At 31.9% G+C, this 25,538-nt stretch overlaps 5 protein-coding genes, 1 long non-coding RNA gene and 4 pseudogenes across 7 annotated transcripts; 4 read left to right on the top strand and 6 right to left on the bottom strand.

The window, feature by feature from the left end:
• The first annotated feature begins 2,587 nt into the window (after nucleotides 1-2,587).
• LOC128393928 (adult-specific rigid cuticular protein 15.7-like) lies at nucleotides 2,588-3,391 on the top strand (annotated as a pseudogene).
• Nucleotides 3,392-5,062: 1,671 nt separating this feature from the next.
• Nucleotides 5,063-6,648, bottom strand: LOC128394111 (cuticle protein 14-like). The gene is made up of 2 exons (XM_053354365.1): nucleotides 6,024-6,648; nucleotides 5,063-5,926 (listed from the first exon to the last, which is right to left on the bottom strand). Exons 1-2 carry the CDS (start codon nucleotides 6,030-6,032, stop codon nucleotides 5,444-5,446), a joined length of 492 nt encoding a protein of 163 aa, XP_053210340.1. The 5' UTR covers nucleotides 6,033-6,648; the 3' UTR covers nucleotides 5,063-5,443.
• A 2,672-nt stretch (nucleotides 6,649-9,320) lies between these two features.
• On the bottom strand, nucleotides 9,321-10,850 carry LOC128394110 (uncharacterized). Its single transcript, XM_053354364.1, has 2 exons — nucleotides 10,373-10,850; nucleotides 9,321-10,286 (listed from the first exon to the last, which is right to left on the bottom strand). The coding sequence occupies exons 1-2, from the start codon at nucleotides 10,734-10,736 to the stop codon at nucleotides 10,111-10,113; spliced, it is 540 nt and encodes a 179-aa protein (XP_053210339.1). The 5' UTR covers nucleotides 10,737-10,850; the 3' UTR covers nucleotides 9,321-10,110.
• A 939-nt stretch (nucleotides 10,851-11,789) lies between these two features.
• On the bottom strand, nucleotides 11,790-12,775 carry LOC128394109 (adult-specific rigid cuticular protein 15.7-like). Its single transcript, XM_053354363.1, has 2 exons — nucleotides 12,624-12,775; nucleotides 11,790-12,515 (listed from the first exon to the last, which is right to left on the bottom strand). Exons 1-2 carry the CDS (start codon nucleotides 12,627-12,629, stop codon nucleotides 11,895-11,897), a joined length of 627 nt encoding a protein of 208 aa, XP_053210338.1. The 5' UTR covers nucleotides 12,630-12,775; the 3' UTR covers nucleotides 11,790-11,894.
• A 1,924-nt stretch (nucleotides 12,776-14,699) lies between these two features.
• Nucleotides 14,700-15,673, top strand: LOC128393897 (U6 snRNA-associated Sm-like protein LSm3). The gene is made up of 2 exons (XM_053354121.1): nucleotides 14,700-14,860; nucleotides 15,118-15,673. The coding sequence occupies exons 1-2, from the start codon at nucleotides 14,840-14,842 to the stop codon at nucleotides 15,403-15,405; spliced, it is 309 nt and encodes a 102-aa protein (XP_053210096.1). The 5' UTR covers nucleotides 14,700-14,839; the 3' UTR covers nucleotides 15,406-15,673.
• A 16-nt stretch (nucleotides 15,674-15,689) lies between these two features.
• Nucleotides 15,690-18,307, top strand: LOC128393892 (conserved oligomeric Golgi complex subunit 5-like; annotated as a pseudogene).
• Nucleotides 18,308-18,352: 45 nt separating this feature from the next.
• On the bottom strand, nucleotides 18,353-20,551 carry LOC128393894 (sialin-like). 2 transcript variants are annotated; one of them, XM_053354120.1, is made up of 5 exons: nucleotides 19,955-20,551; nucleotides 19,343-19,894; nucleotides 18,893-19,172; nucleotides 18,587-18,828; nucleotides 18,353-18,526 (listed from the first exon to the last, which is right to left on the bottom strand). In XM_053354120.1, the coding sequence occupies exons 1-5, from the start codon at nucleotides 20,210-20,212 to the stop codon at nucleotides 18,353-18,355; spliced, it is 1,506 nt and encodes a 501-aa protein (XP_053210095.1). In that variant the 5' UTR covers nucleotides 20,213-20,551. The 2 variants fall into 2 exon arrangements, with proteins under 2 accessions (XP_053210095.1, XP_053210094.1); XM_053354119.1 differs by having other exon boundaries at nucleotides 18,353-18,828.
• Nucleotides 20,552-20,695: 144 nt separating this feature from the next.
• LOC128393893 (sphingosine-1-phosphate lyase-like) lies at nucleotides 20,696-23,141 on the bottom strand (annotated as a pseudogene).
• Nucleotides 23,142-23,334: 193 nt separating this feature from the next.
• Nucleotides 23,335-24,084, bottom strand: LOC128393898 (uncharacterized). Its single transcript, XR_008326283.1, has 2 exons — nucleotides 23,898-24,084; nucleotides 23,335-23,785 (listed from the first exon to the last, which is right to left on the bottom strand). It is a non-coding gene; the product is annotated as an uncharacterized LOC128393898 (long non-coding RNA).
• A 65-nt stretch (nucleotides 24,085-24,149) lies between these two features.
• Nucleotides 24,150-25,381, top strand: LOC128393895 (glucosamine-6-phosphate isomerase 1-like; annotated as a pseudogene).
• The last annotated feature ends 157 nt before the right edge of the window (nucleotides 25,382-25,538 follow it).

The raw sequence follows: 25,538 nt of genomic DNA, 5'->3' as shown, positions 1-25,538 counted from the left end.
GAATCAAATTGTTACAAAAGTATTGATTGTAACCATTTGAAAATATTGATTGAATAAAATTCAACAAAACAAATTGTAATCAAAATAATAGAGGAATTAACTAAATTGTTGTTAAAGTAAAGAAAAATAATTTTTCTTTCTGAAGGTGAACAACAATTATTATAATTATGATTAATAAATTGTGATAGGATCGCCCAAATGAAGAAAAATAATTTAACAGGAAAAATCAGTTTACAATAATTGTAATTAACGTTTAATTTACTTCATTGATTGTTGTTTAACAGTGAAAATTATATTGATTAAGAAAAAATTGTTAACCTAACCCATGATAATCATAGAACTGAATTTAAAATCAACTGATTGTGGAATAAAAAACCTTCCTAATTGTTATAATATTTGAACAATTAGTAAATTATTTTGAAGATGACAGCCCACATCTCGATCCAATTTAACATCAACATTGAAAAATTAATTAATCATCTTTAATTGTGATTAAACAAGGAGTCAAATTTGTAAGATGATTGGGAAAAAGTTTGATTCCTAAAACAAATCAACAACCTCGTTCTGATTAATTATTGTCAATTTTAATTTTTCATTGAGACAATTGATTAATCATCAATTAACTACTTGAAAATCATCAATGTTATCAAATGAATTAACAATTAGCCAAAACATTAACACTTAAAAAATAAGAAACTTGTTATTATCAATGAAACTTTGAAGCTTCAAAAGTTAATCATAATCTTAAAATTATTAAACATAATCAAATGAGAAATTAACAAAGGAGAAACATGTTAATTGTTAATCGTTACAATTAACAATTAAATTAATTCTATGTTAACACTCAATGTTGTCTGATTGTTGTTTAAATAGTTGAACAGAATTTCAATTTTGAAAGAAGAATTTTCTTTCTATTCTTAATTTCTTCAAGGTTAATTTACTGATGGTGATGATTAACTAACAACAATCAACCAACTACAGAATACAAATTAAACTGTGATAATTAAATAGATTCACCTAGACCCATAATATTAACGTTCCAACATTTATCCTGCCCTTAAATCAAGGTTAAAATCATTTTCTAATCTTCAGTTGATTCTGGATGAAGATGAAGATGAAGGTATAAGATGATGAGGAAGATAATGATGATGAGGATGATGAGGATAATGAGAGTGAGTAAATAAGACTAAGGTGGAGAGGGAAAAACTAGGAAGAAAGAGGAAAAAGGACAAAGAGGTGGGAATTGCCCGTCAGAACTTTTCGTTACTAGAAAAACTTTTTTTTTTCTTCTTTTTGTTTTGTTCTAATGAATTCGAATTGATATTTTATTATAATTTAAACACTTTTATAATCATTATGGATACAAGGTGACGTTTGGATTTTACAACAATCAACTAGACAGTAATTAAAATTAACAATCAAATTAAAATAATTAGTGTTTGCTTGCGATTCTTACACTGATCTTAATTGTATTTACATTAAACTATTGTTGTTTAAACACCTACTGTAGTCTAAAGGTTTAATGGTTTGGAGTTAATTGTTTGATAAAATTTTCAATTATTAAAATACGATAATCATAATTAGTACCACGTCCTTGTGAACATTAGCATCGGATGGATGTTTAGATAATTGTGATTTAAATTGTTCGGATTATGTGAGTTTGGAGAAATTAAATGTTAATCATTAGGTTTCTTTTGTAAGGAAAATGCTAATTAATCAGAAACTTGCATCATTTGTTAATTGTTCTGATGTAATATGAGCAATTTAATGAGTTGAGCATTTGATTTTTTGATTGTTTTGCTTTTTGGTCGTGATTATTATGACTGATTTAGTTGTTTAATTCAGTCTATCAGGATTGGAAATTAGTTCATATAAGTTTAAAGTTCATGTTTATGACAGCGAAAGTGAATCAATTTTAATTGACAAGTTTTGCAATTATAATAGGATAATTGGTAATTAGGAAAAAGGATTAATTGCAAAATGATTAAGATACTAACCTAGGCTTGGAAAAGGTGATTAAGATTAAAAGTTAGTGAAGATGATTAAGTTTGCAGATTAAATAAGGAAGACGATCCACAGATTATGGTAATAGAAAGTGATTACTGGGTTAGTTTTGATTAGATTTGATCGCCTACATGATTATAATTATTGATTTAATCCAATTTAAGGTCAGTATTTATTATTTAAGATCAATTTGTTATTATTTTATAAAATGCCAATTGATATTAAAGTGACCTTGTGGCCATAGTTGGTTTCCTTCAAATGAATCAAATAACATCTTTAATCAAGGGTGGAATCAATAGTCAAAATATTCAAGCGCCGTCAGATTCAGGTGGGGTTTTCATCTTTCTCTTTCTTTCTCTTTCTTTTCATCTTCTTTTATTTCTTTTTCACTTTCTCTCGTTCTCACTTTCCTTTCTCTCTCTCTCTCTTCTCTCTCTCTCTCTCTCTCTCTCTCTCTCTTCTCTCTCTCTCTCTTCTCTCTCTCTCTCTCCATCCTCATCCATCTTCCTCTTCTCACTCAAATTAACTTTTACTCTCACTTTCATCTTAATCTCACTTTAATTTTTGGTATAAAGGCTGATTCCTCTCAATCTAAATCATCATTCACAATCAGTTAATTCATTTATTCACTTGATCAAAGTAATCAAACAACAAACCAACTAACTAATCATGAAGGTAAGTTTTCATTTACTTTTCTCTTGACTTTTATTTTTATCAATTAGATTCCTAGAAATACAATCAACCAATCAACTGATTAATTTTCTATCTGTGGATTATTAGGTCATCATCTTCCTCGCTCTCTGCGGTATTGCCTCAGCTGGAATCATCGCCGCCCCAGCCGCCATTGTCTCAACTGGTTCATCATCACAAACCCGAAGCCAAGATGGTCTTGGAAACTACGCTTTCGCTTACAATGAAAACCATGCCACCGGTGGTTCATCACGAAGTGAATCTGGAAACGCTCGGTCAAGTTGTTGGATCTTACTCACTTGGTGTTGTTGATGGAAGACAACGAGTTGTCAACTACGTCGCTGATGCTCTCGGTTTCCGTGCCGCCATCTCAACCAACGAACCAGGTACCGCCCTAAGCCCGCTGCATCCACCAGCATCTCATCACCCGGAGTCATCGCTGCCCCAGTCGCTGTTGCTGCTCCAGTTGTCGCAGCTGCCCCAGCTCCAATTGTAGCTGCTGCTCCAGCTGCTCCATCTTACTATGCACCAGCTCCAGCTAAGATTGTCGCAGCTGCCCCGCTTATGCCCCGCTTATGCCCCAGCTGCCCTCCCCGTCGCCGGTGCTCATTATTCCAGCGTAATCAACCACGCCTCATACGCTCCAGTAGCCGCCAAGGTTGTTGCTGCTCCAGCTGCCGCCCCTGCTCTCTGGTAAATTAATTAATACCATCAATTAATTGTAACAACTATAATGATAATTGTCTAAATTTATGAACAAACTGCCAAATAATAATAATAATGTCAATTCACAATTTGTAAATTGCTCAACCAAGTTTCTCATTCATTTCATCTATTATAATATTTAATCTCGGCTTATAATCAATATTATAATATAATCTAATATAATAGTCAAGTTCATTAGATTAATTAACCAATAACCAAAACTAAAACAAAACAAAACAAAACAAAAATCAAAACAAATTAAAATGAAACAATCAGTTAATCAACTTTAAATCAACAACATACACAATCGGGTGTGTTTATAATCATCATCATGTTGTTTTGTTACCATTCAATCAATTCAAATCAAAATCAAATTCAAATCTCTCAAATCATTAAACAGTTATTATCAACTTTTTGACCGGAATATGTTGGCTACAATTAACTTTAATGAATTTCAACAAAAAAAAAAGTTAACTGAATCCTCCAACAATTAAGAAATAAAAACATTTAATTAAGCCTGAGGGACTCACTCCTTAAATTGCTTTCACTTTTCAATCATTTGATCACAATCAACATACAGTCGATATCTTAATCACAATCAATGAATCCAGTTGAATAGAAAAATATAATCTCAACAATTTATCCAACAAGGTATAAATTATTAATAATTTTCATCTCAACTTTCCTCTTCACTGACTAATCATCACAATTAACTCAAATCATTAACGTTCAAATTAAAAATCATGGTTTAATCACTAACCTAACAAACTGTTAACCTAATATAACAGCAATCAATAAATTGTAAACATTAAGGTATTGACGAAATTCAGTTAATTACTCTAATCAATGTTTTTAATCGAGTTCATTATCAGATAGAAATTAAAATGCAATTTAGTTAAACGAGTAATAAATTTTTAATTTCTTCCAAAAATATCAATTCAGTTAATAGGAACATAATTTCAAGATCAACAATTAACAGTTTTCCATCATTTTCTATACAATCTATCTAATGTTTACAACTTTCGTAACTCGAACGATACTCAGAAATGTTCAAAGTTTCTTTCGAACTGCAACACGAACCATGATTCGATTCCAGGAGAAAATGAAAACAAGTCAATAAGAGAATCGGAGATTTTGAGGAGCGAATTCTTTAGATCTTCTAGAAATCGACATTCGACTAACTCGAATCTTTATCTGATCGAAAAAAATTTTCGAAACTCATCCCAGTTTTTTTCGAGGACTTTCGTTTCGAACTTTTTGTTCTAACGAATTCGATAAACAAAAGTTCTAAAAGAAATAGTTTATTCTTATTCTTATTCAGCATTTTGAATTATTATGCAACTATTAATATAATTCATCGATTTGATCTTCAATTGAAAAACCTTTGATTTAATTCACTTCTCACCTGATCAATTGATTGTTGTTAATTGTTACACAATCAAGCAAAATAATACAATACAAACTAACCTTGAAAATGAATTCTTATTAAATAATGAATGTTGATCAATGATAAATAAATCATTCAATTCATTTTTCATCACAATTTATAAATTTAATTCAAATCAAATTTTTAGATGAATGATTGATGAATCACAATTAGTAAATTTGGAAGCACAATTAAAAATTAAACAATTTGAATCACATTTGATTAAGTTTTTTTTTTCAAGCAAGTATTTATTATCGTTTAAATATAAATTGTATTTTTTGTTACAAGATTTTTGTTTTAAATCACAATTAAAATTGACTATTCGTTGTAATTAGAAATGCAAATTAATCTTAATCCGAAAATAATTTATCACTTTTAATGAACATTTGATTAACAACAAATCACACTGGTTACGATTAATTATCAATCAAATCCAAAGGGATCAATGAACAATGGTAGAAAACAATGGGTAAGAAAAATTGTACTAAATTGTTAATTGTGATTAACACTAATGATGAAGGTGATTGATGATGATTATCAGATAATTTTGTAGTTTAGATCACAGTTAATCCAATGTTAAAATGAACACAAGTGAACACACAGATTAAGATGATAATTTTAACCAAGATAAGGTGAGACACTGTAAGTTGGTGCATAAGCTACAGGTTGAACGGCTGGTAAAGCTGGTTGAGGATAACCAGGGTGACCAGTAAGATAGGCTGTAGGTTGATGAGCAACAGCAACTGGAACAGGTTGAGCTACAGGTAAGGGTTGGTCAGTTGGTGCAGTTCCTGGTTCGTTGGTTAAAACTTGAGCTCTGAAACCATAAGCATCGGCAACATAATTAACGATTCGTTGACGTCCATCAACAATACCTAACGAGTAAGAACCGACCACTTGACCAAGAGGATTACCTGATTCCTTACGAGATGTACCACCGGTGGCATGATTTTCCGTGTAAGCAAAAGCATAATTACCAAGAGAATCTTGAGTTTGACTTTGAACTGAATTACCGGTGTTCGCAACAGCCACAGGTAATGATGAAAGAATCGCCGAGGCTGATGAGAGGCTCAAATGAGCAATTAAAACGATTCCAACGATCTGGAAACAATAAGAAAGAAATGAAAAAACAATTACAATCAACACATCCACAAATCCAATGGATAAAGATGTTGGTTTTTTTTAATCTTTCGCTTACCTTAATCATTTTGAGTTTGATGTTGATTGTGAATTTGATTGGTTTTTACAAAAAGATGATTTAACAACGTGACTGTTAACAATTAACTGTTCAATACTGACCGTTTGTGAATCAATTTATATCATCGCACCAAATGCCTTGAAGAGAGTTCCAAATCGTTGGGTGATCGATTGTGTGCTAATTATCAATTTTACCTTGATCAAAGTTTATAAATTAACTAATTAAAGTGTAATTTATTGATTATTAAAAATGATTTACTGAACGATTTACCCTTATGGTTTTAATTGTTTACACAAAAAAAGGTTAACCAAAAACAAGTGAAATCAAATAAAAAAGTAAACAAAAAGGTTACATGTTTGAATATAGCCTGAGGTAAAGTCTTTCCAATATTAATTAGTTAATTGTTTACATGTAATGTGACATATTATCTTCATCTTAAATCTTTTTCCCTTTACTATCATTGATTAACATCCTCATCAATTTCATCAATCGGTTAACCTGGACAGTTAATCAATACAACAATTTAATACTATCACTTGATATTATCGTTGTTTGTTTTAATTGTGAACGTTCAAAAGGCCGTAAGGAAGTACAATTAACCTGGTTACATTGGTATCAAGTGTCAAAATCAATTAATAATTTAACACATACATTACAATATGCTCGTTACCCTCAGGCAATTAACAAGTAAATATCTCTTTTGACAAATGTTTGATAATCATGATCATCTTTTAGGTTTAACTAGAACAGAAATTGATAAAAATAACAATAAACGAACTGAATTAAATTGAATGATAACAAGAAACAATCAAATTTGATTGTTAATTTAGATCTGAATGGTTAGTTTTTCTTAATAATACTTTCCCTTACAATTTAATGTTTCCTGATGCAAAAATTATGTTAATCTAATTGTTTTCAGTTGTTTGATTGTTAATCAAATCAAAATTTTTTAGCTTTGACCATCAAATGTCAAGGTGATTTTAATCGTTGCAATATATTAGATAAATTTTACAACAATCAATAGTAAAATTTAGGTTAATATTGATTGATAAGTTTAATTATTAGCATGAATCAATGAATTATAATTTGTTAATTGTAGGAAAAATTTCCATCTTAATTTCATGAATAACATGATAACTATTTAAGGAAATTAACTCAATCAACTCTTAGGGAATTTAAATTTTCAATGTTTACAATTTAATCAACTTTTCCATTGATTGTTGATTAACTCACTTGAGTCAATCTAATTTAAAATTGATTAACATTTCAGAATCTCAGATTATTTGACCAAAGATAAAGTGACCTCTAAACTCAGTTGACCCTCAACGATGATTTAATGTCAAGTAGTTGATTATATTTTGATTAATAATTTAATTGTCAACCTGAACAAATATTATCCATTTTAAATTGTAAGATCAAATTTCCAACTAACATTTGAATGGTAAATAATTTGGATATCATCTTGCCTATTATAGTTAATTGCAGGTGACAATTTAACCTCTAATTGTAACGATGAAATATCAGTAATCAGGAAGCACAATTTAAATGATTACAATCATGATGAAAAATTGAAACTGACACAATGGTAAAAGTGTTACAATTAAGTTAATCCTAATTGAAAGTTGTCAATATTAATTGATTATAATTAATACACAAAATATGTAAATAAAATTATGTATCATCAAGTTTCACCTTTACAATTAAAATTTGATTAGATTTGATTAACTGAAACATGTAAATTTCATCATGTTAATAATTAGTCAAACATCAATATATCTGATTGACACAATAACATTTCCAAACCTAAATTGATGAAAATTAATTGCGATGATTTAACTAAACCATCAACAGAAATCATTTCCTTGATTAACCAACAACCAAATCAATTTTAATTATTCATCAAGTAAACAAAAAACCAAACCATGAATACATAATCAATTGTTATCCAGGAAGGGAAATTAATTATATTAACAATCAATTGTCACCACTCACACTTTTCAATTACAATTAAAACTAATTCAAGGTAACAATTTGATGGCTATTAGATAATAATAGTAAACAAGAAAAAAATGAGAGAAATCAAATCTCAATTGTTGAGCTAAATTGTTAGTTAATCATCGTAACATTGATACACTTTAACTTACCTGTTTAAAGATCATTAATTTAATCACGATAATCATGAACCGGGTAAACCCACATTACGATTTGTACATTGATTGGGAATCAGAAAAGTTCACACAATCAATCAATCAACAATCAATGAACCAATCAAATCTATTAAATGATAATAATTAAAAGGAAAACTATTTCATGGTCAATCGATTTCAAATCGATTCTTATTTAAGTTAACACCTTTTGATTAACCAAACTAATCAACTAATCAACTAACCTCTTAACATTAGATTACGTTGGCGAGACGATTCATTAAGATAAGGAAGCAATTAATTAGAATAATTAAAAAACAACAATTTACTTACCTTATAATTGATGATCAATGAACAAAAAAGCCAATTGATTAAGTAAATCTATTGACAACCCAAAATTGGATTATATTATTATCATCACGAGTTGGTTAATTAACTTGGAATGATTGTTAATTATACTGTTTAATTGTTGTATTATAATACAATTAAAGAACTACGAGTTTAATTACAATTTGAATCGTTTAACGATGATCAAGGTTTCGTTTATTTAATTTTCTTGTAATATTTTTATATTTTAACGTTTTTGATTAAATTGTTAAACAATTTAGAGAGGCTTAAGTTGTAATTGTGGTTTTGTGAACGTGATTATAACTGTAAGGATAATTGTAGTGATTAACTAATGATTAAGGTTGTATTTTCGGGTTAATCTTACTGATAAGGTGTCAAAAGAAGCAAAAATAATAAGATTTATGTTGTCAAACTGAATTAATTAATTGTAAATAGTTAATTAAAAAAAAAGATTCATTTTATGGTGAAAAAATCAGATATTGAAACAAATTGTTACTAATTTACTTTAATTAGTATTAATAATATTTAATGGTGATAATGGTTAACTAAATTAAAATTTTAACAAGTTAATTTACTTTGGATTATCTTGATTGTTGATTTATTTCCGATTATGATTAAATGGATGTTGGTTAATTTGGTGATCAAATTTATAAAGGCGTGAGGAACAATCTAATTTTATCTAATTAGAACACCAATTTAATTTGATTTAGTTATGACTCTAAATAAGTAAATCAAGTTTCTCGCCACGAAAAAGGTAATGAACTGAATTAAATTTGATCATAGCAATTAAAAGATGAATTAACTTTAACAATAGCATTTTAATCACTAGTAAGATCATGATCAATAATTAAATCGTGTTCAATTTGAAAAGCATCACAAATGTAAAGTTAATTGTTTCATTAGCTTATTACAATTTGTTTACATTGTAACACAATTTAGTTGAGTGTTGATTAAAATGGTAACTCTAATTGATTAAATTAATTGTTAGGTTACAATAAATAAATGATATACATGGTAATAGACTTAGAATTGGTTTTAATTGTTATATGACAACCATGTTAATCAGATTTGATTTTTATCTGGAAAACAATTTAATACGAAATGAATTACAACAATCAACAATTTACTCATTCTCATTTCAATCACAGATATCAGGCCAATTTTTGTTTTGATTACTGTTAATCAATTTCAGTTCAAGGTTTACAGTTAATTGCTAATCAAATGGTTAATGTTTATCTACATGTGTGTGTATCTTAATCATCATTACGATTTAACAATTTAATATACTTTCTCCTTTCAGCTTGTCACATTGATAATTTAACTTTTAAATTGTAATCATGTTATTGATGGTTAATAGAGAGAGAGAGAGAGAGAGAGAGAGAGAGAGAAATGAAATTAACGATTAAAACACAACACAGATTAAAATCACAGCTTAAATGTTTGACCTTTGCTTGATTAATTGCCAATTAAATCGTTGATTTAGATGATGGAAAGCTGAGAATCACAATTTACTCTCAACGGTGGTCAATTGGATTATGTAGAGATGGTCAATGTATGTATATTGAATTCGTAGGTGTTATTGTTTACCTAATCTGTTAATTAGCCGATCTGTTCAAACTAATTAGAATCTTTTTAGAAACGGCCAAGTAAATAATTAAGATTAGGAACATTAGTTCAATAATGATTGACAATAAAATCCAAGGAATTAAAATAACATGGAAAAAAGTTTCCGAATTGAAATCTCGCTTTGAAGGATATGATTCCGCATCAGCTGATTGATGAAAGAAAAGATAAAAAAAAACATATCGATTGTAATATTATGAATCAGATCGAAGTCGAAAATGATTGTCAACTCACCTACGAGGATGAAAAGGATCAAGAAGACCTGACTGACCCCAAAAAAGGCAACATTGCAAAGGCCAGTTAGTAAGAGAAGGTAGCGATTTTTCCGCTTCTTATAAGACTCAATTCCTATGGAACCACAGATATGAAATATGGATGCAAATCCCATGATCTGAAGATGAGCCTTGGCCTCATAAAAAATGGACATTAAACCAATGGTAGCGGAAACTAAGGCCAAAATTGCGGCACAATGATTGAGAAAAGCGATCTCCTTGGCGAGTGAATTGGTAACCTTGTTACGCTTAATAACGGTAAACAAAGGATCGTCTTTGAGTAATAAATGATTGGTTACAATGTAATTAACTCTTCGAAAGGCCATTATAATCAATTACAATGTTGGATTAAATTTGTAGAATTTTAAAATTGTTAATTCTAAACTTAATCATCTCTTCCTTACCTGTATCCTTACCTACATTTTGTTTTGTTTTCATCTTCATCTTGGATAATAAATAAATAACATTAATCATCTTAATCAACCAACAACAACATTATTAACCTAGTCTAATAATCACTGACCTTGTGTACATTAAGTGGTTAATTTAAGCCTTGAGCAATTCACGAAAATTGAACGAAAACTTTTAATCATCAACCATCAGCTTCATGATTTAAACTGAATCAATTGATTGTTGGCAATTGGTTTGCAAAAACATACCATTGAAAATGAACAAACAACCGTGAGGTTGGAAAATGTTTTTCATTTTTTTTTTAATTTCTACTTTTTTTTGAAGGTTCTAATTGTTGTTTCATATATTCATACATGATAATCAACAAACAATACGAATGAGAGCTGAAAATAAAGGTGCAAATGATGTTAAATTGTAGGATTGACTTGATAATCAGGGAGTTAATTGTTAAGATTTTGAATGATGAAAGAAACTTTTTGTTGAGTTTGTAAATCGTTAACGATTAACTTAAGGATAAGATTAGTTGATTAACTGACCCTGAGGCTTAGATAACAATTTGAAATTTTTATTGATGAGGAAGTGATAAGTTTTTTGTTATACCCTGAGTGTTACCATGTTAAACTATTGTAACATATTCCGGTCAAAAAGTTGATAATAACTGTTTAATGATTTGAGAGAGATTTGAATTTGATTTTGATTTGAATTGATTGAATGGTAACAAAACAACATGATGATGATTATAAACACACCCGATTGTGTATGTTGTTGATTTAAAGTTGATTAACTGATTGTTTCATTTTAATTTGTTTTGATTTTTGTTTTTGTTTTTGTTTTGTTTTAGTTTTTGGTTATTGGTTAATTAATCTAATGAACTTGACTATTATGTTAGATTATATTATAATATTGATTATAAGCCGAGATTAAATATTATAATAGATGAGAAATGAATGAGAAACTTGGTTGAGCAATTTACAAATTGTGAATTGACATTATTATTATTATTTGGCAGTTTGTTCATAAATTTAGACAATTATCATTATAGTTGTTACAATTAATTGATGGTATTAATTAATTTACCAGAGAGCGGGGGCGGCGAAAGCTGGAGCAGCAACAACCTTGGCGGCTACTGGAGCGTATGAGGCGTGGTTGATTACGCTGGAATAATGAGCACCGGCGACGGGGAGGGCAGCTGGGGCATAAGCGGGGGCATAAGCGGGGGCAGCTGCGACAATCTTAGCTGGAGCTGGTGCATAGTAAGATGGAGCGAAAGCTGGAGCAGCAGCTACAATTGGAGCTGGGGCAGCTGCGACAACTGGAGCAGCAACAGCGACTGGGGCAGCAGCGATGACTCCGGGTGATGAGATGCTGGTGGATGCAGCGGGCTTAGGGGCGGTACCTGGTTCGTTGGTTGAGATGGCGGCACGGAAACCGAGAGCATCAGCGACGTAGTTGACAACTCGTTGTCTTCCATCAACAACACCAAGTGAGTAAGATCCAACAACTTGACCGAGAGCGTTTCCAGATTCACTTCGTGATGAACCACCGGTGGCATGGTTTTCATTGTAAGCGAAAGCGTAGTTTCCAAGACCATCTTGGCTTCGGGTTTGTGATGATGAACCAGTTGAGACAATGGCGGCTGGGGCGGCGATGATTCCAGCTGAGGCAATACCGCAGAGAGCGAGGAAGATGATGACCTAATAATCCACAGATAGAAAATTAATCAGTTGATTGGTTGATTGAATTTCTAGGAATCTAATTGATAAAAAATAAAAAGTCAAGAGAAAAGTAAATGAAAAACTTACCTTCATGATTAGTTAGTTGGTTTGTTGTTTGATTACTTTGATCAAGTGAATAAATGAATTAACTGATTGTGAATGATGATTTAGATTGAGAGGGAATCAGCCTTTTATACCAAAAATTAAAGTGAGATTAAGATGAAAGTGAGAGTAAAAGTTAATTTGAGTGAGAAGAGGAAGATGGATGAGGATGGAGAGAGAGAGAGAGAGAGAGAAAGGGAAAGTGAGAACGAGAGAAAGTGAAAAAAGAAATAAAAAGAAGATGAAAAAGAAAGAGAAAGAAAGAGAAAGATGAAAACCCCACCCTGAATCTGACGGCGCCCGAATATTTTGACTATTGATTCCCACCCTTGATTAAAGATGTTATTTGATTCATTTGAAGGAAACCAACTATGGCCACAAGGTCACTTTAATATCCAATTGGCATTTTTATAAAATAATAACAAATTGATCTTAAATAATAAATACTGACCTTAAATTGGATTAAATCAATAATTATAATCATGTAGGCGATCAAATCTAATCAAAATTAATAAAAAAATCAAAGTATTATCTTAACCCTGTAAATGCTTATTTTCCTCGTCCCAATTGTCGTAACAAACTCCAAAATTGTCCAAACGATTCTCATTGTCAATTAACCCAAATGAGGCAAAAAAAACTTAATCATCAATCGTAAATCAACATTGATTTGTCAATAATCAAAAACCCAATTCGAAACAATTAAAATAAAAATCCTACAGTTTTCCAAACTCATTCAAATCCTCATGACATTAACCACAATTAAGTTACACAATATCAATCATATGGAGTAAAAAAAAACTTTGACGATTTCAAGGTTAAAGTTTAATCTAAAACTTTATCTCAATTAATCCGGATTTTCAATCCCAATGCAATTTAATTTCTGAACCTAATATGTAATTTAAATCCAGTTACATATGTTTCATAATCTAAACATCATTTAGTTGTAATGACAATTTGGTTACCAGTTTAATCTTGATCCTCAAATTTAATTCCTATTGACCTTGTCCGTTCTGAGCCTCCAAACAAATTAAACAAGTTACAAATGCTACCAAACAACAATTTAAATGATTAACAATATAAATGATTATCCAATTTTTCTTATGTATATTAAATCACTTTTTCACTTAATCATGAACTGGTTTTCCACTAATCAACTTCGTTCTCAAAAGAAAAAGAGAAAAAGTCAAATTGATTTTGAGAAGAAAAGAAAAGTCGAATTGATTGATTAATCGAAATTGCGAAAAGAAAATTATATCTTGTTAATTTTTCTCTTGTTTAAGTTAATTTCTATTAATTTACCTTGTAAGATAATGGAGATGATGACGATGATGATGAGAGAGAAAAATCTCCCAGGATTAATCTCGATTTTTCTCTGGTAATATTTCGTCATGAGCTTAACTTATTTTCTATTAAATTTTCGCCGTTCAATTCGTTGCCTTAAGAGAATCATTTCCTTTGACCTTCCCTCAGGGATGGGAGTTGTCTCTTTCTTTTTCATCATTATCATTATCATCATCTTGTCCCAAGAATGTTTCAAAAGAGATGATGATAATAGTGAGAGAGAAAGAAAGAGAGAGAATTAAAAATCCCGACTGAATAAACGATCCAGTTTTCTTTTCATCTTTTCTTACCTTCAATCATTTGCATCTTTTTTTTATCTTCTAATTTCATCTTAATTTCCTACCTCTCTCACTCTCTCTTTCATCCCATCATGTTTATCTTTCTTTTCCATTTTCCTCCTTCTATTTCATCATCATTGTCATACTTCATCTTATTCGTTTGTTTTCATTTTCATTCACACTTCGAATGGTTTTCTTACATGTTCATTCAAAGTTCCATCATTTTATTGGAAACTCTTCGGTTCTCTTGGATTGATTGAAGAAAAGAAAACTATGCGATAAACATTCATTTCTTTATTCACAAATGGAAATAAAATTTTTTGTTAATTTCGATCAATTTATTGTTTTTTATTCGAATTCTCGATGATTTTTAGAGGAAACATTTCGTTTTTCGAAAAAACCGCCACCGAATTTCGTAGTCATGGTTACCATTGTTTAGCGTTTTTAGGCCTTCGGTTGATTAGAGTTTAGGCTAATTCTCTGAATGGACCATTAATTGTTTCGGATTTCGTTTAATTGTGAACTTTGTCATCTCATTTTCTTTAATTAAAATTGTCTCTTATTCATTCATCTTGGTTAATTATGGAAGAACATACTGAAACTGTAAGTAAATTCAATATTGTCGATGATAGTTAACAGCTACCGGTGTTTAGATGAAGGCGTTTATCTCATTGTTATTTCCACTTTCATGTTTAGTTGAATGTTGTTTTGCTTTTCTCTTTGCTTTTTTCTCTCATCTACCTTTATTTTCTTTGCTCCCTCATGTTCTTTACTTGTGACTACTTGTTGTATGTTCTCTGTTTCCAATTGATTTAAATTCTGAATTTCTGTGTCTTTTTTTTCATCTTTCAATTTTATAGACTAATCCCAATAATGTTGAAGAACCATTAGATCTGATTCGATTGAGTTTGGATGAAAGGATTTACGTTAAGATGCGACATGGTCGTGAATTGAGAGGTCTTCTTCATGCTTATGATCAACATTTAAACATTGTTCTTGGTGACGTGGAGGAAATTATTACCAATGTTGAGATTGATGAAGAAACATATGAAGAAGTATACAAAATAACCAAACGCAATGTTCCCATGCTTTTTGTCCGAGGTGATGGTGTCATCCTGGTTTCCCCACCCATTCGTGCGGGCAATTAATTTCCATTAATATCCTTATCATTTTCCATAAATTTCTTTAAAACCTTTTCCTTTATTACTCTATTCTCTCTAAATAGTCAATCCCTATCTTCCCCTTTATCCCTTGTATACTCTCTTCCATTTAACCCAAAAATCACCTTATCACTTAATTCACAGTGTCAAGTTACACTTATCTCAGCAAACAAACTAATTTACATGTATCAATTTACATACCCTTAAAAGTGAAGTGAATTAGTACATAAACTTTATCAAAGAAAAAAACAAACAACCAAGACTCTAACAAAATGAACTCAACATTAAATGAGCCTCTCGAAGCTTTTAAAGCTGATCAACTTTTATCATCGCTACTATCAGAGTCCAAATCCTCTTCTACCCCTTCACTGTCGATTGATGATCTTCTTACTCAACTAAGTCCCCGAGAGACGGTTCAAAAGCTTGAACAAGCTCGAATGTTAATTGAAGGTGATCTTCAAAATTTGATTTCCAGTGATTTTGATCAACTTCTCAACGAGACCAACAAGGTAGAAATCTTGGAAAATCATTTATCTGTAATCCAAGGAAAGATTGAAACACTCACATGCACTTTGGACAAATTACGAACTCGTCTCATCGAACCTTACAATAGGTTGCCCATCGAATTGCTCTTCTTAATCGCCTGCATGCGACCTGTGATCTTCTCCGTCGTATTGTCCGTTTCATGCAACTTTCCGTCGTCTCAAGCAAACTGATTTCAAGGAAGCCGATCAACCAACAATCAACCGTGAAGTGATTAAAGCAGCACAATTTGTCCACGAGTTGAACAGCCTAATCTCTCAAGATGATAGTCTCCTTCGTATCGATATTATCAAGGGCGATTTAATCCAATTGGGCGATAAGCAAAACGATATCCTTGAAATAGCCAATACTTGTTTCGCTAATGGTTTCTCAAAATCGGACTCTGTTTCTGTTGGTGTTGCTCTTCATGTTTATTACTTTTTTAATATTCTCGATGAGAAAATAGATCTATTTTTACAATCGAAAGAGCAAAAGATAATCTCAACCATTCGTGATGTGTTTGACATGTCCACTTACAATCAAACCCGTTCAACTGGTCCAGGAAGTGCCATTGTCCCAATGACTTTGGCTCAATCAGCAAATTACAAGACTAAATTGTGGGATAACATTGAAAATCTGATGGAACAGATTTTCATTGCCTCTCTCAGGCTGATTTACTTTTCAAAATATTAAAAAAGAAACGAGATCCACTTAATCAATCAAGTCTTCTCGAAAGTACCTCAAAGCCAAATGGATTGATTGAATTCATCACTCGGATCAACAATCTACTCTCTCAGGCCATGATTAAAGCGAATGTCTCATCAAATATAATCAAGGAAGTTCTTGAAGGTGAATATCCGAGAATCCTTCGTTTATTTACCGAAGTTTGAAGAGATTATCTCGAGATGATAAAGATATCAATCTTGAGACTATGATGAGATCAATTTTACACCCGTTCGAAAGTGCTTACCTTTCGAGGTCACTTTCATTGCTTTTCGATGCCGTCAACATAATTTTCACCGACACAAAGGAAAACTCGTCGTCATCAGGCTCGTTGATCAGTATTCGTGAAATTGTATTACCAACTAAGGACGATATCGATTCACTTATTAAAACTCTTGTTTCCGAAATGAATGTTGCTAATTTAGATCCAGAATTAAGTCAATCAGTGGCCAAAAATATTGGTAAATCAGTGCAAATGTTTCTAGTTAAGTGTGAAAAGTTAATTTGTGTTGAAGGAGATGCCACTCAAGTAATTGGACCAGCGACTAAATCACAACAATGTAATGCAACAATCGTTCATCGACTTGAATCATTTAGAAATCAAATGGAAACCTTATTATCTTCGTGTGAATCAAGTGATGAATCAATACAAATTGTCCGTAATTATTTAAACAATTTAGATTCATTAATAATCAATACACTTGATCCACTTATGAATTCCGCTCAAGATTCAATCGAAGCCATTATACTGACCATTCACAATGAAGATTTTTCCAAGTAAATATAATTTAAATGGCCCATCATCATAATCCTAATTCTTAACTGATTATACTAATTTTCTCTTTTTTTTTTAATTGCAGTTCTCTCAATGGTCCCCCTCAATGTTCACTTTATATGCGAGAACTTCAAGGATTCATCACGAGAGTAAATGCTGATTACTTTTCACTTTTCCCTGACACTCCGGTCGTTCGGAACAGGTAATTGTCTCTTCTTATATTTTGATGGAATATTTTTCCCACTTTTTAAATTTCTATTCATATTTTTTCACCAGAATTCTAAAAGTTGCCGTTCGAACCATCGATTTATTCCTTCGCCATGCAACCTTAATCCGACCCTTAACTCAGAATGTCAAAATGAGATTAGCTGTTGATTTCGCTCAATTAGAAGAGGCTTTATCTACATTCCATCAGTTAATCGGTGATCTTGGTAAACACTATCGTATCCTTCGGGCATTTAAATCATTACTTTTCCATGAACCTTCAGCGATAATTAAATCTCAAGCTATTGGCAAACTTATTCCCTATTCAATTGTGATCCAATTTTTGATATCAACCCAAGGGCCATCAGAGATGAAATCTGCTCATGAAAATCGTGGCTGGTCCATAACAAGATATTCTGCTTGGATGGATGAACATCGTGATGAAGAGCAACGTCTTTTACTCTTCAAGTAAGATTTTCTCCATTAAAAGCTAATTTAGAATTCAATTAAAGTCAATTATATCTAAAATATCATTTTTCTTTATTCTTTACAGAGAATCCTTGGAATCCTATGAATCTGAAATAAGGCGGAAAAAGTAACAAAATCTTTTCCGAAGTTTATACAATAATATTGGAAATGTTACAAACAGCATTGGTTAAAAAATGATTGAATTGATCGATTAAATTGATAACTTAAATAATATTAAATTAACTATCCAGCATTCACAATTGTCTCACCATCTACTTCCTCATCTTCAGTATCAGAGTTAATAGTAGCCCAAGGTAAAGGTTCAGCGGTAGCAAAGACGAGGAAAATTATTAATGCAATAATCTGAAGACCAGATATTATGTGAAATGTTAAAAACCATTTACTTTCTGATTTAATCTGAAAACAAAAGAAAAGTATTAATGACAAACTGATATCAATTAAACTAAATGAATTTACATCGTCACCAATAATAAAACCAATCAGTGCTGGTGCAATGAAACCCGAAGCGCATCTCATTGTATTAGCAAATCCGAACGCAGTACCAACCAAATTAGGAGCCATTTCTGGTACCATAGGAGCATCACCACCAGAATCAAATCCATAGAAAAACATTGTAACAATTAGAGTGATAACTGCAAGTGTTGGTTTGTCACCCAAATAAGTGATCAACGTTAAGCCGATAACTAATCCAAGTAAAACTAACAAATGAAATCAATTGATTAGCAGATTAAATGATGGACGTTTCTCTGTTTATTTTCTTACTAAAAGATTCGAAAATTTTTCTGGTCAAAGTTCTTGGTAACCATTTTTTGAGAATAATTAATTTAGCCAATGGTCCAGTAATCAATTGTGCAAGAGCAATGACCACATAGAACGATGAATTGATTAATCCATTGTTAGTGATATCATAATGAAGTATTTGCTCAAGATAAACTGGAATTTTAGTGTTAATTGTATAATAAGCTAATCCACTTAATCCTCGAACCCAAAAAATGGACCATAGAGGTAGAGAAGTGAACAATGAAATCCATGGGGTTTTAAGCTAATAGAAAATGATACAAACATCAAGCTAAATTGTTTTAAATTGACGAAATTCATTTGAGGTGTAATCCAATCTAAAAGTTTGTCTGATAATTATTATCATGAATGTTAATTATTTCTATGTAGTTGATTGGAGTGTAACTGTGAATTTTAGATTGATTAATTTAATACCTTTTTCGTCGTCACTTTGTTTACAACTACTTTGGAAAGATATGATTTTTCCCATTTGCTTGTTAAACGACTTGATTGTGGATCATTTGACATGGTCAAGTAAAAAATGACCGCATAACCTAAATTGACAATTCCAATGATGATAAATGCAGAGGGCCAACCACCCCAAAGGTTAGATTGACACAACCAGGCAGTTAATGTTAAGGTAATTGCTGTACCAGAATTACAGCCAACTGCAATTAAACTTTGAACTAACGATATTTCACCGGGCGGGAACCAGTGCTCGGCTAGATTGAAGCACGAAGGTAACATGACACCATGAGCCAAACCAGTCAAAGCTCTGACGGCAATTAAACAATAGATACTAATTGAAGCAGCAATCGGACTTGCAAGAGTACAAATTGCTGCAAATGCTTGTGTTAAACTCATTAGAATGACGATATTTGACTTATCCGTTATAACGCCACCAATAAGTTGCGAGGCAGTGAAGGTATAAAAGTACCCACCGAGGACCAAAGCTTGATCATATTGATTCCAGTTGAATGTTTGAGACTAAAGTAATAAAAAGAGCTCGAATCTTTCAACACATTTTAGGTACAGTCGCTTACTTACTTGCTCGAATTGACCAGAGGATCTAAATTTGCCCAGCCAATGTCTCGCGACCAATGAATCCGACGTTTCGTTTGAATTATCAACCATTGCAAGAATGGCGACATTTATAACTGATTTAACTGAATACCCAATCATTGTGCATGAGAAAATCATGAACATGACAAAGTACCTGAAAGGAATACATGGTTTAGGCAATGATGTCGGTGGTAAATCAATGACAATCGATTCGTCGATCGATGATGATCGCTTTCGAATCATAATAAAGGACACTAAACGATTGACACACTAAATTTGATCCATCAACTTATCAACTTGGAGATATTTTTTATCGATCACATAATTAAAACTCTTAGAATTGAAAAAAGAGCAAATGAAATCAACTAATATTACAACCGAAAGCTTTTCCATATGATCATATTAAGGGTGTTTCTCTTGTACAGCAGAATGATGAGAGTTTTGGCTGATCAAATTCCGATGATAAATGATTAGAATTGTTAATCTTTATTATGCCAATTAAAGTAAATATTTAATCAACTTTCATATGATCATTCAGCTTCCGATTGTAAAGAGATAAATGATAAATTGTAAAGGTGAAAGTTAAATCTGATTGAACTTTTTTTTATGGAATAATAATTTACGAGTAGTTAAGATCGATACTAATTGACTTTTTTTGGTGATCAAGAATATGGAAGATTTTGTAATTGTTTGGTCATTTAAGTTTAACTAGTTCTCCAATTAAACTTTGGTTTAAGAATATTAACTTTTTTATTATTAAATTAAAATTTCAATGACATGAGTGTTTTTCTAGAGGATTTATAAGAATTATTTGTATTTAGTCGAGTAATAGGAATCAATGAAATGATTGGCGAAAGTAGAGACAAGTGATCTGTCTGAATACTTTGGGACATCCGTAAAGAGCGGCTTGTCCATCCAATTTGACGTATTTACCTCGATCAGCGTAAAGTTTTGTCGCAATTTCTCAATATCTTGCAAAAGAGTCTCAATAACCCTTTAGCCGTGTGCATCTGAGTGAAGCAAATATGAAAAGCCGAAGGAAATTGTAAGACATTGACGTTCCAGCCCTTCTGAGTGAGACCATCGCTCAGTTGGAATACATTGAAATCATCTGAATACAAAGCGACCACAGACAATTTGGGTGAACCACAAATCTTGATACCAGCAATTTTAGCGGCTTTTTTAATAAAATATCGGGTAACCTCGATTATGTTTCTAGTCTTCTCGACATAACCCTCGTGTCCATGATACATGAGACTAGCCCAACAATCAGCAATAACACCACCAGGACGGGAACCAAGAATCGTTGGGGAAGCATAAAGGCCACCAGGCCAGTCGGGTGTAACGAAATATTGGTAACGTCTTAGCTCTTCATTGGCATACATAACTACAGAGGTTCCTTTGGGAGCGTAACCATATTTGTGCGTATCAGCGGTGATGCTTGTTACTCCAGAGACACTAAAGTCAAATCTCTCGTCGACTTTGAAACCAGCCTCAGCCACAAATGGATTTAAAAATCCCCCAAGACAAGCGTCTACATGGACTGGGATATTGTAACGTTGACCCAACTTGGCGATCTCTTCGATTGGGTCAAAAATACCGTGAGGAAATGCTGGAGCGGATCCAACAAGTAAACAGGTATTACTGTTAATGGCACTTCTCATCTTTCGGATGTAAACTTTTTTCGTCTCCGGGTCAATAGGAACATGACGAATTTGCACTTTTAAAATCTCTGCAGCCTTGTCGAAAGCAGGATGACCAGTGATTGGCACTATTATCTCAGGATTACGAATTCCTTTAACATATTTGGCGTAATTTCGATAAGCTTTTACAACTAGGACAATACTCTCCGTTCCCCCGGTGGAAACAACTCCACAAGCATCAGGTCCTCCCTTGTAAAGGTTACATGTCATTCTAACAATTTCGGCTTCCATTTTCCTGATACCAGGAAAAACATCGGCATGTAACGGATTAGTATAAGCCGTTTTCCGGTAAACATCAGCCATCAAATCTAAAAACGCCGTATCTTTTTGATCGCTGTAAATTCCGCCAGAAACTCTTCCTTCCTGCCATTTGACTGAACCAATTGACAAATAATTGTCAACCATTTCCATCACTTTATTTACATCTAATCCTCGGTCGGGTAAATTGGTCTGAAAAGGTCGATTCTTGTAGATGCCCATCAGCTCTTCATCAATCACATCTAAAACCTTATTAATCTCCTTCCTGGCAAGTGACCCGATACCAGGAATTTTGAGTACAACTTGGGTCAACTTTCTTTTAAATATTGACCAGTAGTCTTCATTGACATCGGGTTTAAAGGTTAACCAAATTTTGACCAGAATAAACCAAACGATTGAAGTAACGGCGACCAAAGTAAAAGGCTCATGTTTACCAGCGATAAAGTTGAACCTCGATTTTTGTACTTGCAATGAATCTTGAACTATCTCAGCATAGGGTTGAATATATTCCTGGAAAAGAGTAAAAGAGAAATATAATTAATTGTTTACAAAGTGTTTATATTAATTGATCAATAGCAAATGACAAATTGCCCCATCAAATTGTGAAAACAATAACAATCAACACATTTGAATTTGTCTTTCCAACAAAATCAATTGTAAATTGAGTAAATTTTCAAGGATATAACTGGTAACTGGTACAAACTTGATTACAACATTTCCTAACAAGATTATTAAACTAATCAACTGATTGTTGATGGTGAACTTGTTATTCAATCAGTTGCTCTCAATCTAATTAGAGACCATTAAACTTACCCAAGCAATTTTACTATAAAATGTTAGTTGGTCCATTTGAAGGAAAGGAAAACAAAATCACCAGCGACACATAAGCAAATTCACAGAGGAAGAAGACGAGATCAAATCTCTAATGATGATTTCAAATGATAAAATAATATCGAGATTATGATTTGATAAAAATAGGGAAAAACTGGTTAATCAATTGGGTGATTGAGGCTTCAGATTGACAACAAAGGCAAAGATTCAAATCACAATTTTCACTGGAACTGATTAAAGTGTTTTAATGGATCAATTGACAATCACTGATCATTAGACCAAATAGATTGATGGCAATTAATGGAAATAACAATTTAAATCAATTCCAAACGAAAACTCTCCAGGAAAGTGAGAGAGGGAGAGAAAATAAAGATGAACAGGATGAAGAAGATGAGAAAAAGAGGGAGAGAATGAGAGAGAAAGAAGAAAAAAAATCAATAGTTTACAGCGCGAAACCTAAATGAGTATAAAAAGTGAACAGAATTAAAGTTAATCGAAATTAATTTCGAAATTGTAATTAAAACGAGATAAGTTGAATCGTTGGAATCGTTATAAGTATTTTCGTTCGTTCGATTGGCATTTAGTTAAGTTTTCTTTATTATCATAATACAGTTACGAATTTTTTACAAGACGAAATTTAGGACATTTAAATGATTTTCGAATAAATTTATTATAAATTGAATACCCGTTAATTAGATTTAGTTGTTTTTTCTTCTGTTAACTCATTTATTACCAGTCGAGAACATTTTTTTCATACACTTGACACAGAACCATTTCGTTCGAGGACCAATAACATCGGTGTCTCTAATTGGTGGTTTATGACACTTTTGATGGTACAATTTGTGGCACTTTGCACATTCGACTGGCTCATTTCCAGGAGTAAAGTTCATCTTTCGGCAAACAACACAAACAAGAACCATTTTCAAAATCGATCAGCAAATTAGTCAATCAATTATCTCGTTGATGGAAATTTAAACTTTTCTTCTCGTCCAATACAAACGTTGAGGCTCCTCTGTCAATTCAACTAGAAAATAATAAGATAATATGGATAAAGAAGATTAATAATAAGATTTACCTGACAAGTTGAGAGAAAATAAAAAAAACCAACGAAAAGATAAAAAAATTCGTAGACGAACCAGAATTCAAATGTTCATCAACTGTTCACAGCAATAGAATCCAATCCAATAACTCATGTATTCAGCTCGAGATAATTACGATAATATGGAAATAAATTGGGACAACAATCGAAAAGATTGAATGTTAATGGACGAAAAGAAACAAATTGTAATTGATAAAAACAAATTCTATTAATAAATATTAGTATTTAAATGTAACATTTTGAGCGTTTGCTCATTCGTATTGATAAGTGAAGTGTAACCATGGAAACTTTATTTTCACTCATCTTCAATTGAGAATCTCTTTGATTGTGATTTATTAATAAAGTATCTAAATAATTGATGGTAATTGAGACCATTGAACTAGTGATTAGTTGATTCTCAATGAGACAATTATGATTGAAATGGAATCAGTGTAACCTGATTTGTCTCACAGTTTCAGGGAGAGAGAGAGAGATTGTTTTGATCGAGATAATTTCGATTAATTTTTTTTTCCATCACAGTTAATCAATTATCTCATTATATTTTCTATAACCTTTTCTTTATTTGAGTAACAACTTGACTTTATAATCTTCAACCTTATTAATAATTTAATATGAGATTAATTATATTGGATAATAGTGACGATGTCGCTCTTTGGACTGCCAAGTATATTCGTAAGCGGATAAAGTTATTCAACCCTGGACCTGATCGTTTCTTCAATCTTGGCCTACCGACCGGTAGTACACCTCTTGGTACTTATAAACAGTTGATCAATTTTTATAAAGAAGGATCAATTTCATTTAAATATGTACGAACCTTTAACATGGATGAATATGTTGGATTACCAAGAGATCATCCGAAAGTTATCATTCATTTATGTTCAACAATTTCTTTAAACATATTGACATTGATCCCGTTAATGTTAATATTCTTGACGGGAACGCGTCCGATTTGGAGGCTGAATGTGGCTTACGAGAAGAAAATTGTCGATTCTGGTGGAATAGAATTGTTTGTCGGAGGAATTGGACCTGATGGACATATTGCTTTCAACGAACCAGGGTCAAGTTTAACGTCTCGAACACGGCTTAAGACTCTTGCCATGGACACAATTCTGGCCAATGCGTTTCTTTGCCAATGATGTATCAAAGGTTCCCATGAAGCGTTAACCGTGGGTGTTGGAACGGTCATGGATGCCAGAGAAGTGATGATTCTGATTACTGAGCGGCTAAATCGTTTGCCTTATATAAAGCTATCGAAGAGGGTGTAAGTCATATGGACTGTTTCTGCTCTTCAAATGCACCTGAATACAACTTTGGTCTGTGATGAGGATGCGACTCTTGAATTGAAGGTGAAAACAGTTAAATATTTTAAAAGCCTGATGAGAGTTCACAATAAGCTGGTTGATGAATGATCGAGTATCTTTGACACAATTTCGTTGATTTGTCCTCCGTTGATTGGAGCCTTTCAATTGAAAGTCGAGTCTCAGTTTGGAAAAATATCTTCTTGGAAATGTTGGAAAATTTCATACATAATACAATCACTCTAAATAATTATCTTTATACTTGTGTAATTAAATTAAAGTTAATTAGTCTATTAACAAAATATATTTACACAATCACAGAGTAAAATGAATACACTTTCATATTGGTTTATATACTAACAGTAATTTAACTATTCTAA

Source organism: Panonychus citri, unplaced genomic scaffold (genome assembly GCF_014898815.1).
Source record: "Panonychus citri isolate SS breed McGregor unplaced genomic scaffold, ASM1489881v1 Contig00139, whole genome shotgun sequence".
Lineage (NCBI taxonomy): Eukaryota > Metazoa > Arthropoda > Arachnida > Trombidiformes > Tetranychidae > Panonychus > Panonychus citri.
Note: the sequence above shows the minus strand (reverse complement) of the source record. Positions and strands in the feature narration are given on the sequence as shown.

What these genes read in the sequence shown, in the direction of transcription:
- LOC128394110 (XM_053354364.1), bottom strand. Translation starts at nt 10,736, where the DNA reads ATGGCCTTTCGAAGAGTTAATTACATTGTAACCAATCATTTATTACTC. An exon ending in GATCCTTTTCATCCTCGTAG is followed by an intron (nt 10,287 to 10,372) that starts GTGAGTTGACAA and finishes TTCATCAATCAG; the next exon opens with CTGATGCGGAATCATATCCT.
- LOC128393897 (XM_053354121.1), top strand. Translation starts at nt 14,840, where the DNA reads ATGGAAGAACATACTGAAACT. An exon ending in TGGAAGAACATACTGAAACT is followed by an intron (nt 14,861 to 15,117) that starts GTAAGTAAATTC and finishes TCAATTTTATAG; the next exon opens with ACTAATCCCAATAATGTTGA.
- LOC128393894 (XM_053354119.1), bottom strand. Translation starts at nt 20,212, where the DNA reads ATGATTCGAAAGCGATCATCATCGATCGACGAATCGATTGTCATTGAT. An exon ending in CCTCTGGTCAATTCGAGCAA is followed by an intron (nt 19,895 to 19,954) that starts GTAAGTAAGCGA and finishes TTATTACTTTAG; the next exon opens with TCTCAAACATTCAACTGGAA. An exon ending in AAAAATTTTCGAATCTTTTA is followed by an intron (nt 18,829 to 18,892) that starts GTAAGAAAATAA and finishes TTCATTTGTTAG; the next exon opens with TTTTACTTGGATTAGTTATC.